Source organism: Microtus pennsylvanicus, chromosome 6 (assembly GCF_037038515.1).
Source record: "Microtus pennsylvanicus isolate mMicPen1 chromosome 6, mMicPen1.hap1, whole genome shotgun sequence".
Lineage (NCBI taxonomy): Eukaryota > Metazoa > Chordata > Mammalia > Rodentia > Cricetidae > Microtus > Microtus pennsylvanicus.
The window spans coordinates 614,719-628,625 of record NC_134584.1 but is presented as its reverse complement, the minus strand read 5'-3'; the positions used below and the strand labels follow the sequence as shown (position 1 = coordinate 628,625).

Genomic DNA, 13,907 nt, shown 5'->3' with positions numbered 1-13,907 from the left:
TCGAGGCCAGCCTGGGTTACAAAGTGAGTTCCAGGACAGGCTCCAAAGATACAAAGAAACCTTGTCTCGAAAAACCAAAAGAGGACGATGTCTCTTCTGAGGACAGAACAGACCACTCTGCCTTCTCAATTGCTTTACTATGTGTGATGAGGGTCAGGTGCATCCTTAGGACTCTCACCCACCACTGTGCAGCTGGGAGAGTCAGGAGTCGAAGCCGTCAGTACTTGATCTGGTACACCGAGGCGCAGTACCCGGAACCCGTGACAATCAGCTTGCTATTGGCTGTCACGTCACAACATGTGACAGCGGTAGCCTCAGGGACCTGTGTGACAGCAGGCTGGATGAGCCCATGGGACCCAGCGGAGCCCAGCCCGTCTCCCCAGGGTCCCACCCTGCACGGGAGTACCTGGAAGACTTTCTTTCCTGAAGGCATGCTGTGGATGGTGACCAGGTCGTCCATCCCCACGCTCACCCACCACTGGCCTGGGAGGAGGTGGAGAGACAGCGAGGTTGGTTACACAAGACCCCACCTACTCACCCTCTCAACTCAGGAGGCTGAGGCAGGAGGATTCAAGAGTTTGAGATGATGAGCCTCAAAAGAACAAAACAGCAGAAAAAATGTTTTCTTATTCCGCCTTTTGTTGTGTTTGCTTTTGGTGTTTTTAACAAGAGTCTTTCATAGCCAGGGCTAGCCTCAGACTCACCACGTAGCCAGAGATGACCCTGAACTGATTCCTGAGGGTGGTTTATGTCAATAGAAGGTGTTGGGGGAGAATGACTCTAATCCCAGCACTTGGAAGGCAGAGGCTGGCAGATCTCTGTGAGTTCCAGGCTAGCCTGGTCTACAGAGTGAGTTTCTGGGCAGCCAGGGCTACACAGAGACCCTGTCAGTGTGATGGGTGTCAAAGCGCTGATCGGGTGCCGGGCGGTGGTGGCGCACGCCTTTAATCCCAGCACTCGGGAGGCAGAGGCAGGCGGATCTCTGTGAGTTCGAGACCAGCCTGGTCTACAGAGCTAGTTCCAGGACAGGCTCCAAAGCCACAGAGAAACCCTGTCTCGAAAACCAAAAAAAAAAAAAAAAAAGCGCTGATCGGGCACTGAGCAAACAGTGGAGGCTTTTGGAAAGTCAGTGCTGTGGTGTGCGCTTGTCCTTGGACTCCTTACCGTTTGGGGAGAACTTGAGGCCTAAGATGGTCTTGTCCTTGGTGCCCACAGGGAGCACCTCGCTCCTCCTCTTGCTGTCATACAGACAGTGCTGGCCATTGGCCAGGCCCAGCAGCAGCCAGTTTTCCTGTGGACTGTGCGACAGGCTCATGATCTGGGATGAACAGGGCAGAGTCGCCGAGGTCAGACCCCAGCCCAGCAGGTGGCAAGGGCCCCTCTAACTTGCCACCCCGGGTGATTCCTGTCACAGTCCCTGGGCCTCCCCTTTGCTAATCTGAGATGGGAAAGGGGCTAAAATAGGACAGCAAAGAATCTGTTTCTCTTTCTTTTTGAATTTATTGAGACAAGGTCTCCCTCTGTAGCCTAGGCTAGCCTTCCTCCCCCCCCCCCCATGTACCTGAGGATGACCTTGAACTTCTGATCTTCCAGGCTCCATCTCCCCAGTGCTGGGGTGTTGGGTACAATGCTGGAGATAGGACCCAACACCCTAAGAAAGCACTGTACCCACTGAGCCTGACCTACCCCCCTTCCTGAGATAAGGTCTCCCTATGTAGCCCAGGATAGACTCATACTTTTCACCCTCTTGCCCTGAGTACTGGGATAAAAGTTTGTGCCACCATGTCCATTAGGACAATTTTTTTTTGAGACAGGGTTTCTCTCTGCGTAGCCCTGGCTGTCTTGGAACTGGCTCTGTAGACAAGGCTGGCCCCGAATGCAGAGATCCGCCTGCCTCTGCCTCCTGAGTGCTGGGACTAAAGGCGGGCGTCACCACTGCCTGGCTGACCCCTATATGTCTTGCCAGAATCACGAGCTGATCTGGAATGTCCCAGCTCCCCATGCTGAGTCCACCTTGTCCTCTACCTCCAGGGCCCATGCCCGTCCAGCCCCAGTGGGGTCTGTGCACCTGGGATTGGAATGTGTACTCCAGCGACACCTTGACCATCCGCAGGTCCCAGCATCGTAGACAGGCATCCAGACCTCCTATCCAGACATTGTCATCTTTGACCACCAGGCTCTTGGCTGCATTGACAGGGCCTTCGAGGTCCCTAGCCAGAGAGACAGCAAAGGGAGTGAGCCTAGCTTTGGGGTCCATGTTCCTGAGATCCCACAGGTCATGAAGGCAGCCTTCTACCTTTGGCAAGAAGGGGACAGTGATGTCATCCCAAAGTCCTGCACCTAATGTTCCAAACCAACATTAAGTGTGCTGGCCCCCATCTATAATTCCAGCACTGAGGAGGCTGAGGCAGGAGGACTGTCATGAGTTCTAGACCAGCCTGGGTATATAGTGAGAACCCGCCTTAGAAAGAAGTGGGGAAGCCGGGGGCGGTGGTGGCGCACGCCTTTAATCCCAGCACTCGGGAGGCAGAGGCAGGCGGATCTCTGTGAGTTCGAGACCAGCCTGGTCTACAAGAGCTAGTTCCAGGACAGGCTCCAAAACCACAGAGAAACCCTGTCTCGAAAAACCAAAAAAAAAAAAAAAAAAAAAAAAGAAAAAAAAAAAAGAAAAGAAGTGGGGAGACCAAAGCCGGCCACAGTGATGCAAAACGCAAAACTGTCATCCCAGCTACTCAGGAGGCTAAGGTAGGAGGATTGCAAGTTAGAGCTATCCTGGGCTACAGAGTGAGCTCAGTATCAGCCTTGCAAGCTTCACATGGTCTAACCTCATGAACTGCACAGGGCTTGACAACGGCACCCGTCATCTCAGCACTTGGGAGGCCAGGCTAGCTCGGTCTACACAGAGACCTTGTATCAGATAAATGAGTAAACGTAAAAGTGTTGCCAGATGGCTCCCAAGTGGTCAGCGGGAAAGGTGACCTGAGGTCCATTTTCAGGAACCCACTCGATGGAAGGAGAAGGATCCTGTGGGTTGTTGTAAGCCCCTGCTAGGCCCCATCCACAAGTAATACAATGAATAAGCCAGGCACACACAGCACTTGGGAGGTGGAGGCAGGAAGATCAGGAGTTCAAGGCTATCCTCTGCTTGAGGCTAACCTGGGCTATCTGCAAGTTATCCTAAACGAAAGGTAAAATTCTCTAGTAAGGGGGCTGGAGGCGTGGTCAAGGTGTGAGCCTCGCCCAGAATCCCCCCCGTGAACGACAGGGGGCGTGGTCAGGATGGAGCCCCGCCTAGAATCCCCCCGTGAGGGATTTGGGCGTGGTCAGGGTGGAGCCCTGCCTAGAATCCCCAGTGAGGGGCTGGGGGTGTGGCTCACTCTGGTGGAGGGGGGTTAGGCTAGGAAGAGGCTCAGGGTATGTAGTCCCTGGGTCCGCACCTGACTACTCCCTGACTCCGTAGGTCCCACATTCTGACCCTGCCATCTGTGAAGCCTGCGAAGGTAATGTTCTCCTCTGTGCTGGCTAGCACCTGGCAGGACAGGCCCTTGCAGGGCAGCTGGCACTTCTCGTACAGAAACGGGGCTGCCAGGTCCCACACGCTCACGCATGGCAGGCTGTGTCCTCCGGCGAACAGGGTCCTACTATTAGAGGACAGCAGGCAGGTGCGCAGGTACGCCTCGCTGGTCTGCAGAGCACGGGCCCCATGAGTGAGGGTCCATCCACGCTGGTGGCTTCCAGACCCTGCCCCAGGCACCTTCCCTGCCCCGCACACCTGGATGCCACACTGCAAGTGGCTCTCGGGAAATCGGTCCTCTGCCACCTGGTTCGTTAGACTCCACACCTTGATGCCACTCCGGCTACAGGTGAAGACCTGCCTTGTGAAGCAGCTCACGGCCATCGCCAACAGGAGTTCCCCGTGTCTCAACACTCGCACCTTCTGCAGGGCCTGGGGGACAGTGGACCTCTTCGATTGCCAGAGTGATGTACCTGGTCTCTCCCAGCTGGGCTCTAAGTTCTCAGAGTCCCAGGACCTGGGGACAGGAGGAGGGGAGACGGGGAGGGGACGGGAATGGGTGGGTGGGGGGCGTACAGGGTATGAGATTTTCAAGGCAGGTTCTTGCTTAGTCCAGGCTGGCCTTGAATTCCCTACTTAGCCAAGGCTGGCCCGTCTTGAGTGCAAGGAGACAGTTTTCAATTCTTGACATAGCTACATCTGCTTCCCCACTCTATCTAAAGTGTTTTGCCCAATTAGACTAAACTTTCATGCACCCTCTTATGGCCCTAATTATCACATTCCCTTTTCCAAGTAGTTTTCTCCAGACTACAGGATTGGGAGAATCTGTGTTGAGTTTTAAGTGAGAGATTCATTCTCCAACGCTTTAAAAATTATTGTTTTACTTATTAATTTGTGTGTGTGTGTGGTCAGGATAACTTGTGGGAGTCAGTTTTCACTTTTAGTCATTGGGTCCAGGGATCAAACTCAGTTCCAGGCTTGTCAACAGCAAGCCCCTTTCCCTGCTGAGCCCTCTCGCTGGCCCCTCTCCCCTCCCCTTCCACCACCAGTTAGGACAGGGGTGGGGGAACAGAGGAGCAGGGATGGGGAATGGAGGGGCAGGGTAAAAGTAGTCTTGCTCTCCCCCTACTCACAGGGGCTTCAGAAATGGAGCAGCACTTCCAGAAGATTCCTGTGGTGCAAAGAAAGAAGCTGACCCTGCTGGATTGTGACTCACCCGCCAGGTCTGCATCAGGGTCCCCTGCTCACCTGGGTCTCACATTGGAGCTGGCTGATGTCTTTCTGGGAAATGCCAAGCAGACCCAAGGAAGCCTCACTCAGGCTTGGGGCTGTATGAGACAGCAGAATTTAGGGGGACCCAGCAACCTCAGCCCCTCCACGCCCCAGGCCCCTCCACGCCCCAGGCCCCGCCTTCCTACAGAAGTCACTCAGGCTGCCTCTGGGCTTGGGCTCAGACTCGGGTTCTCGTTCTGAGTCAGGCAGGCAGGAGTCTTTGTTTTCCTGGGAGACAGAACTGGGTCAGCTAGGGGACACATGACCCAGGGGAACCCAGCAAATGCCTGGGGGTCCAGGGCTGCACCCAGCAGAGTGCAGGGATGAAGTGGGAGGGGCGTTGTAGGGCAGATGTGTGTTGGGGTTTCCAGCCAAGGGTACTCACCAGTCCCAGCAGCTCCTCTATCGCCATGACAACCGGTGAGGAGGAAGAGAGATGGAGAGCAATGAGGTTTGCCTGGACACCCAAAGCACTCCCCCCAACCCGTGAGTGAGGGGCCCTCACCCTCCTGTGCCTGCTGGTTCTCCGGGTTTTCCCTGAAAAGTTTCCAGAGTTCCTGGGTCAGGGTATCGCTCCAGAACGTGGGTTCCTTGTCCCACACAGGCTGTGGGTCCTGCTGCTCCTCCTCAGTCTTGGAGAGGCACTGACGTCTGGTGAACAGCTGAGGCTCCGGGGTGGCCTTGAGTTCCTCGGGGTCCTGGGGGGCCGTGGTCTCTGGGCCCTGCTTGGCTTTTTTCTCAGTCGAAGTCTGAACAGCCTGGACAGAGCCCATGTGACCTCGTGAGACACAGGACTTGGCCAACCAGTGTCTGTCCCCTTCAGCTCCAGGGCACATACTCACCTTGATCATCTCCAGGATGCGGGGGGACTTGCTGAAGATCCCCACCAGCTGGAAGAAGTTTTCCACCTAGAATAAGTTAGGGTTGAACCTTACTGCAGGCACTAACGTGGGGAAGGAGTGTGGTAATGCTGGGCACTTGGCAACCTCTCTATACACAGAGGCAAGCTCTGCACTGCGGGATAAACCACCTTACACACACCCAAGCATGGTAGTGTCCACCTGCCCACCTCCCAAGGTTGAGGCAGGAGGATCAGGAGTTCAGGATCATCCTTAGCTACATACTGAGTTTGAGATCCTGTCTCCAAACAAACTTCAACTAAAAGAGCAGTTAAGACCACAAATAGGGCTTGGGATGCAGCCGTTGAGGTACAAGCCCCCCCCCCCTCCCCAACTCGCCGAGCCCTTCCCCAGCATAAATCAAAGGCCTTTGTATTATTTTGCATGTGGGGAAACTGAGGTCCAGAGACTCAAAACAGCAGCCAGGAGCTAATTTTTCAGCAGTCTTGCTCCTTCCTCTTTGAGCTTTTGTGGACCACCCCCCCCCCAGGAGGAGGAGCCCTCTGGATGGAGGCTGCAGACCCAGGGAGCTGCCTCCCTGGGAGGGGATGATGGATTCCAGGACAGCGCCAGCCTAGGGGCTGCACAAAACCCAGGGGAGCCCTCCCGATCCAACCCCCCCCCCCGCCCGCCCCCGGCTCATTAACGCGCAATTTACTGGCACTTTAGTGTGCCTGGTGCTCAGAGTACGTGGAGGGAGAGCTGCCGCTCCCCCTGCTGCTCCTGGGGGAGGGGGCTTGTGTTCCCGGTGTGAGGCTGGGGGGCGGGGCGGTTAAAAGCAAGGGAACTGGGGAAACCAGGAGCTGCAGGGAGCTGCCCGGGATATCACAAGATACAGGCAGTGACTGGCCCTATGTACCTGCCAATCATTCCCTCAATGACTACAGCCCAGCCCCCCACTAACCCTGCATTCTTGCACCTGATGCTAGATCAGTCCCCTTGCTCTACCAACGACTGCCTTCCAGGGCTCCTACGGCCCAATGGGCGGGGTCAAGGCCCGGAACTCCCTGCAGCCCCCATAAGCCCTGCACGCCCTGTCACTCTTGCCTCCCCCTCCTCCCGTTGCCCCCACGCGGGGGGGGGGGGGCGGTAGGTGGTGGTGGGGGGGGGAGACGACGGGACGGACCACTGCCTCTAGCCTTTGCAGAGGGCCGTCCCTCCTCGTGCCTGGACAATGTCCCCCCTCCCAGTGCACCTTCCTAAGCACCCTGAGCGGTAGACCCTGCCTGGAGCTTTTGGCGCCCATCCACCATCCCCCTTTAGTCTCCGGTCCTTGTTGTCTCCCTGGCACCTCTGCCGGCCTGGCGAATGGTGACTGCTGAGACTGCTGAGAGCCTTGAATGAACAACCATGTTCTGGTGGCTTTCTGCCCCCCCACCCCCCCACCCCCGCCACTGCCCTATCCCCACCCCCACTGAGCTGCAGTCCTGGCTCTGGCTGCCCACCAGTGACATCTGGCCCTGGGCAGCGCTTCGTTCCTGCCAGTGCCCTTGAGAAAGAGGCCAGGTGGCAGGAGGGGAGGCGGATGAGGGCGCACGTGCCTTGGCTGGGGCGGCCGGGGTAGGGGAGGGTGGGATGGGAGGAGCTGGGAGCCCCTCCGAAGGCCTGTCTCCAGCTCATGCATGGGAACCCTGTGCAACCCTGACCCAGGAACTTCAGGGCACCTGGGACCCGGGCAGAAGATGAGCCACAGCTAGGTAGGTATAAGCACTCTGAATCAACTCCCCCCTACCTGTCTGCAACCTTGGGTGGCTCTCACCTCCCTGGAGTCAAAGACCCTGGAATCCTCTCTCCACCCCTCCCCTCCCAGGACACTGATCACCAGGCTCCAGCTCTCCACCTCCACCCCGCCACCCCTGCTCTGGTCCCCAGCTCCAGTTCACCTGCTTGTGATGCTCCTGGAAGGACTGATTGATTCTGTTTACCTGAAAACACAGTAGATGAGGAGTGGGTCTGTGTCCCTGAGAAAATCCCTTCACCTCTATGATCCCGTTCCTTTACTCTTGAGACAACAGAGGCCCATGGAGCCCAGCCTGGCCTTGATCCTCCCGCCTGCCTCCACCTCCCTGGGCTGGGATGACTGGTCTGGGCCAGTCACCAGGTGTTTAACTCTGCTTTTAAATAAAATATTACTACATCCTTTTCAATGGGAAATCAAGTCCAACTCTCTCTTGCAGCCTTCCAGGCCCTGCCTGCTCCTCTGCCAACCTCCCCTCTCTCGAGTGCACACACAGGCCTCCTCCTTGCTGCCCACACCCCCGGGACAGCTACTGCCTCTCAAGTGATGCTGGGGGAGCTTACCAAGATGGAGATGTTGTCTAGCTGGATCATCATCTCAGAGAGAACACTGATGGTGGGGAAAGCAGTTGAGCATCCTTCTAGAAACAGACCCCGACCTGCCCTAGGGCAGAACCCCGGGAGGACCACAGGAGGGTGCCACCCAAACCCTTCTATCTGGCGCAGGGAGTGTGCACATTAAAAGCACGCATCTGCCACTGCTTATCTGGGGACAGGATTTGGTGGCTGGGTGACCCAGGCAGACCTGGAACTCGCCATCCTTTTGCACACCGCTACAAAATCAACATCCCAGCTTGAAAACAAACCCGAAGAACACTTCACTAGACATCAGCCTTCGCTTCTGGCCGCCCCACCCTGAGGATGCGCCCCCTCCCCCCAGGGAAACCCTCACCTGTCCAGTTCCTCTGGCATCTGTTTGATGATGGAGGAGTACCTTTCGGACAAGCTGGAAGGCTGGAAAGGTGAAAGGCCAGAACCATAAAGTCTGCAGCACTCCCAGCTCCCAGACAGCCCCTGAGATGCCAGTCAGGTCCAGCTTCTTGAAGCCCTGAACTCTCGGGGTACAGGGCCAGCCATAAAGGGGAAATGGTAGAGCCTTCTAGATCTAGACCCTGGTTCTCAGGGACCCTTTAAGACGGCGGATGCTCATGCTGCGGCGACCATCACCCACAGAATTCTTCCCTTGCTACTGTTAGGGGTCACAATGTAAATAGCTGATACACAAGACATCCAATATGATCTCAAGGGGGTCACAACCCACATGCTGGCGTCAACTCAGGGCGGACCTGTGCCTAACACTGCCTTGACTGTTAGAGAAGGGCGGAGGGAGGAGAGGGAGCAGGGAATATCAGCCTATTTTCTGTGTGTTTTTCCAGACAGGGTCTCACTATATAGTCCTGACTGGGCGGGCCTCCAACTCAGAGATCCGCCTGCCTCTGCCTCCTGACTGCTGGGATTAAAGGAGCGCACCAACTTTAATCACACAATAGTGTTAAGTGAACAAAGGACCAGCATGCTAGGCAGGACTGCACCCTGACCATGCACGCTCCCAGCCTCTCACTGGGGGGATTCTAGGCGGGGCTCCACCCTGACCACACCTCCAGCCCTTCACAGGGGGATTCTAGGCGGGGCTCCACCGTGATCACACCCCCAGCCCTACACAGGGGGATTCTAGGCGGGGCTCCACCCTGACCACGCTCCCAGCCCCTCACTGGGGATGCTAGGCGGGGCTCCAGCTTGACCTGGGCCCCAGTAGGCAGGCCCACCCCTGCTTTCTGGACCAGGGGAAGTCCAGGTGATTGACATTGGGAAAGCAGGCCCGGGCTTCACCGCTCATTTTCATCTGCGCAGCGGGGTCACAGGTGCAGACACTGTGCGGGGCTGTTTTCCTAGCTAGGTCTGCGAGAGTTGACGGGTTCCAGGCCAGGCTGGCACCGTGAGACTCGGTCTCCAAAACCCAAGCAACCCCACCCCGCGGCCCCTCACCACCTCTCACCAAAATTCCACCAGCAGTGCCATTGTTCTGGCTGTAGGAAGTCATCTAGAAGATTGTGGAAGTAACAAATCTGGCGAGTCCTGCAGAGGGGCAGGTTCGGGTTTAGACGGAAAAGCCGACCACCGACCATCTCTGTAGTCTCCCCAGGGTCAGGACCCAGCTGCGGAGGAAGCCTCCTCCCTCATCCCCATGCCCTCTGCATCCCCAAAGCCCCGTCTTTACTGCAGGGGCTACGGTTCCAGAACCACCGCCCCCAGGTAAGCATGGGGGAGGGGGGCTCATCCCTTCGGATACCAAGGAAAGCGTACCGGGAGCAGTCATGGATGTGGTGAGTCGCCTAGGGTTTTGAGGGACGAGTAAGTTTACCAGGCGTATTAATAAAGCATGCACGTGGGGTACATATATATACAAACACTCAGGCACAGACGGAAAACATTTTTTAAAAAAGAACTTAGGAGACAAGAGAAACGACATTTGGTTCATTCTCCCATCACTCAACATGGGCAAACTCCCCGCTGAAGTCAGTTTTGTGCGGGTCAACGCCCCTCCAGCTTCCTCTCCTCCCTCACCCGCGCAAACTGCCTGCAGGAAGCGGGCTACCCCCACGCACCACCTCAGAGGACGGGGAGGCCCCTAGGACCCCAGAGGAAGCCACAGAGGTCAGCCAAGTTCAGGCCAGGAGGAAGCCCCTCCTGCTGGGCCCCCGGCCATTTGACCCCTCCGACCCCGCCCCGCTCGGCCCCGCCCCAAGCCACGCTCCCACCTGCACCCACACAGAGAGAAGCCTCAGGGCTCAGGCCACTGGTGCACGTGGGCTCGGGGCTGCACGGGCCGCCTCAGCAGGTGCTGGCCAATCAGGAGGCCGCCAGCCCACGTGGCCCGCGATCCCAGCTGCTCATTGTTCAGCCTGTGGCCCGGCTGTCAATCACGGAGTTCCAGGCCTCGGGTTAACCCCCGCATTCCCGGTGCTGTTTGGAAGCTGGGAGAGGATTTCAGAGTGGTTAAATCTGAATATTTGGGGGATGCGAGGGGTCAGCAGGTGGCAGTGATACATCCAAGACCTTTGATCTGAGTTCGATCCATTGGACCCACATGTTGGAAGACACACACACGCACACGCATACACGCACACACGAATAAATTTCCTTTTAATCTGGGTGAGCTAGAGAGAATTCAGCAGTTGAGAGCACCGGCTGCTCTCGCACAGGACCCTGGTTCGATCCCAGCACCCAGGTGGTGGCCCTACAGTGATCTGATCTGTAACTCCAGTTCCAGAGGCTCTGAACTCAAGGTGCGCACATACATGCAGACAAGACATCCGTCTACATAAAATAAGATGCAGAAGAATTAATTCAAAGCGTGGTGGCGCACGCCTCTCATCCTTGCACTGAAGGCAGAGGCAGACGGATCTCTTGTGAGTTTGAGGTCAACCTGGTCTACAGAGCGAGTTCCAGAACAGCTGGAGTTACACAGAGAGACCCTGTCTCGAAAAACCAACCAAACAAACAAAAATCTCCAAAAAATAAAAATAAATAAATAAAATCAGAGGGCTCACTTTTTAAATTCTGGGGTGTGCTGATGGAGTGGGAAATCGTAGCTTGAGAACCCCCCAAATTTCCCGTGAGAAACGAGGCTTTGGGTGTCCTGTGAAGTGACACTGACCTGCCTGTGTGTCCAGGCTAGCCCTTCCTCCTCTGCAAATTGAAGTCTGAGGATCAGGACTCAACTTAGTCGCAAGGTTAAGAAAAAATAAAGGGGGGGAGGCACAGCCCGGCTGGCACGCATGCACCCAAGATCCTATCCTCAGCATCTCCTGAACTCGGACCAGCACTGGAAGGCAGAGGCAGGAAGGTTAAGAGTTCAAGGCCATCCTGGGACCCTGAGACTCATAGCAAGTTCCAGGCTAACCTGGACCACAAGAAAAAGACAGAAAAAGCTGAGGGCACAAAGCTACATTCCTAGACTTCCAAATTCAAGGGTGGAAAGGGGGGCCAACCACTGGACTCTGGCAGGACCTCAGTGCCGGATTCTGGCCCTCCACAGGGACCCTGGGGTGAAGTGGACTCTGGAGCCACTTCCCCCACCTCCATGTTGCTCCAGTCGCAGGTGAAGGGTGTGAAATTAAACCACGACCTATGTGTACATGGAGGCAGGGAGATGACGGTGAGTTTGGGGCCAGCCTGTGCTCCCTAGTAAGAGCAGCTGTAAACAGAAGGAGTGGGATGTAAGAGGGCTCAGTGGGTGAGGGGACTGCTGCCAAGCCTGATGGTGTGAGTTCAATCCCTGTGCCCCACACAGCAGAAGGCGAGAATGCCCTTCACCCCACCACACACACACAAGTAACTGTAACTCAATTAGGCCCAGGTCACAGTAACTTTCCCTTCATTAAAAAATTAATTTACAGGGCTGGAGAGATGGCTCAGAGGTTAAGATCACTGACTGTGCGTCCAGAGGTCCTGGGTTCAATTCCCAGCAACCACATGGTGGCTGAAACCATCTGTAATGCCCTCGTCTGGCCCACAGCCATACATGCAGACAGAACACTGTACACATAATACATAAATAAATCTTTTAAAAAATTAATTTACAGAGAAACCCTGTCTCAAAAAACAAAAACAAGGGGCTGGAGAGATGGCTCAGAGGTTGAGAGCACTGCCTGCTCTTCCAAAGGTCCTGAGTTCAATTCCCAGCAACCACTTGGTGGCTCACAACCATCTGCAATGAGATCTGGTGCCCTCTTCTGGCCTGCAGAAACTGGCATGCAGTCAGAAAACATAATAAATAATTAATTCTTTAGAAAACATTTTAATTGACGCGTATGTTTGCTTGCATGCATGTGCATTATGTGTGTGCCTGGTACTCAGAATCCAGAAGAGGGTGTCTGATCCCCTGTAACTGGAGCCACTATGTAGGTGCTGGAACTCAAACCCAGGTCCTCTGAAAGAGCAGCCAGTGCTGGGAACTGCTGAGCCCGCTCTCCTTCTCCTGACCAGGGCTGTTGCGCATGCTAGGTCAGTCCTCAAGCCGCCCTTAATCTGTTTTAGCCTTGACTGTCACTGCAAGGCCCTGGCAGGACATAGATCTCCTGCTCCTGAGCACGGGGCTGGGCAGCGAGCTGAAGCCGGCCTGTGGGGGGTGTGGGGTGGAGGGGTCCCCCCCCCCGTGCGTCACCACCACAGCTGCTACTGCAGAACTCTTCAGTCGTGGTGCCGACATTTCCTTTGTTGGGGGAGGTGGCGCACTTGGGAGGCGGAGCCCGGAAGATGTCTGCGAGTTTGAGACCAGTCTGGCTACAGAGTGCGATTGTGTCTCAAAACTCCAATACTAGTACTACTACTAAAAACAAACAAACAATAAATAATAACGATAGGAATAAATAATGAATTCCGGAACACAGGAGGCAGAGACAGGCAGATCTCCGAGTTTGAAGCCTCCAGGACACCCTGGGTTACACACAGATGAACTTTGTCTCAGAAAACCAAATGAATAAACAGACAAATTAGTAAATACTTACAAATTTTTCTCCTAAGACGGGGTTCTCTGTGTGTAGCCCTGGCTGTCCTGGAACTTGCTCTGTAGACCAGATTGGCTTCAGACTCAGAGATCTGCCTGCCTCTGTCTCCTGTGTGGTGGATTAAAGACGTGCACCACCATTACCCAGCATTAATGACAAATCCATTTTGTTTTTTTTTTTCCCAGTCCTAGAGATCCAGGGCGTTGTATATGCTATTCATTGTGCTTAATTATTATTATTTTAAGATTTATTTATTACGTACACAGTATTCTGCCTGCATGTATGCCTGCAGGTCAGAAGGGGGCACCAGATCTCACTACAGATGGTTGTGAACCATCATGTGGTTGCTGGGAATTGAAGTCAGGTCCTCTGGAAGAGCGGTGAGTGATCTTAACTACTGAGCCATCTCTCCAGCCCCACACTTAGTTATTTTATTTACTTTATGTTATAACCTTACTTTTTAATATTGAAGTAAGGAGTTTTAATTGTGTGTGTGTTTGGAGGGCTCTGCGTATGGGAGTGCGGTTGTCTGCAGTCGCCAGAAGAGGGCATGCAGCTGGAGTCGTGGGCATGACAAGGCTGAAGCCTTTGTGCTGGGAAGTGCTCCTAAGTGCTGATTCATCTCTCCAGGACATTCTACCCCGCCCCCCACGATCATTTAAAAAATATTATTTATTGTTTTGTCTGTCTTTTTTCATTTCATTTGTTGAGTTACTTAATTTTAAAAGCCATTGTATCATTTTATTATTTTATTGTATTTATTTTCTTACAATTTTTATTTATTTATTGCGGTTTTCAAGACAGGGTTTCCCTGTATAGCCCTGGCTGTCCTAGAACTCACTCCGTAGACCAGGCTGGCCTTGAACTCAGAGATCCGTCTGCCTCTGCCTCCTGACTGCTTGGGTTAAAGGCGTA

At 54.8% G+C, this 13,907-nt stretch overlaps 1 protein-coding gene and 1 long non-coding RNA gene across 3 annotated transcripts; one reads left to right on the top strand and one right to left on the bottom strand.

Moving 5' to 3' along the window:
• Positions 1 to 33: 33 nt before the first annotated feature.
• Positions 34 to 10,144, bottom strand: Tle6 (TLE family member 6, subcortical maternal complex member). Of its 2 annotated transcripts, XM_075975309.1 has the most exons (18): positions 10,048 to 10,133; positions 9,787 to 9,815; positions 9,479 to 9,558; positions 8,375 to 8,436; positions 7,987 to 8,032; positions 7,569 to 7,610; positions 5,629 to 5,694; positions 5,292 to 5,544; positions 5,172 to 5,188; positions 4,933 to 5,014; positions 4,763 to 4,842; positions 4,648 to 4,685; positions 3,773 to 4,031; positions 3,438 to 3,685; positions 2,069 to 2,210; positions 1,165 to 1,318; positions 407 to 483; positions 34 to 322 (listed from the first exon to the last, which is right to left on the bottom strand). In XM_075975309.1, the coding sequence occupies exons 3-18, from the start codon at positions 9,521 to 9,523 to the stop codon at positions 218 to 220; spliced, it is 1,716 nt and encodes a 571-aa protein (XP_075831424.1). In that variant the 5' UTR covers positions 9,524 to 9,558; positions 9,787 to 9,815; positions 10,048 to 10,133; the 3' UTR covers positions 34 to 217. The 2 variants fall into 2 exon arrangements, with proteins under 2 accessions (XP_075831424.1, XP_075831423.1); XM_075975308.1 differs by lacking the exon at positions 9,787 to 9,815 and having other exon boundaries at positions 10,048 to 10,144.
• On the top strand, positions 4,143 to 7,752 carry LOC142851556 (uncharacterized). The gene is made up of 3 exons (XR_012910841.1): positions 4,143 to 4,737; positions 7,336 to 7,382; positions 7,496 to 7,752. It is a non-coding gene; the product is annotated as an uncharacterized LOC142851556 (long non-coding RNA).
• Positions 10,145 to 13,907: the final 3,763 nt, after the last annotated feature.

What these genes read in the sequence shown, in the direction of transcription:
- Tle6 (XM_075975308.1), bottom strand. Translation starts at nt 9,523, where the DNA reads ATGACTTCCTACAGCCAGAACAATGGCACTGCTGGTGGAATTTTG. An exon ending in ATGCCAGAGGAACTGGACAG is followed by an intron (nt 8,033 to 8,374) that starts GTGAGGGTTTCC and finishes CCCCACCATCAG; the next exon opens with TGTTCTCTCTGAGATGATGA. An exon ending in ACTTGCAGTGTGGCATCCAG is followed by an intron (nt 3,686 to 3,772) that starts GTGTGCGGGGCA and finishes CGTGCTCTGCAG; the next exon opens with ACCAGCGAGGCGTACCTGCG.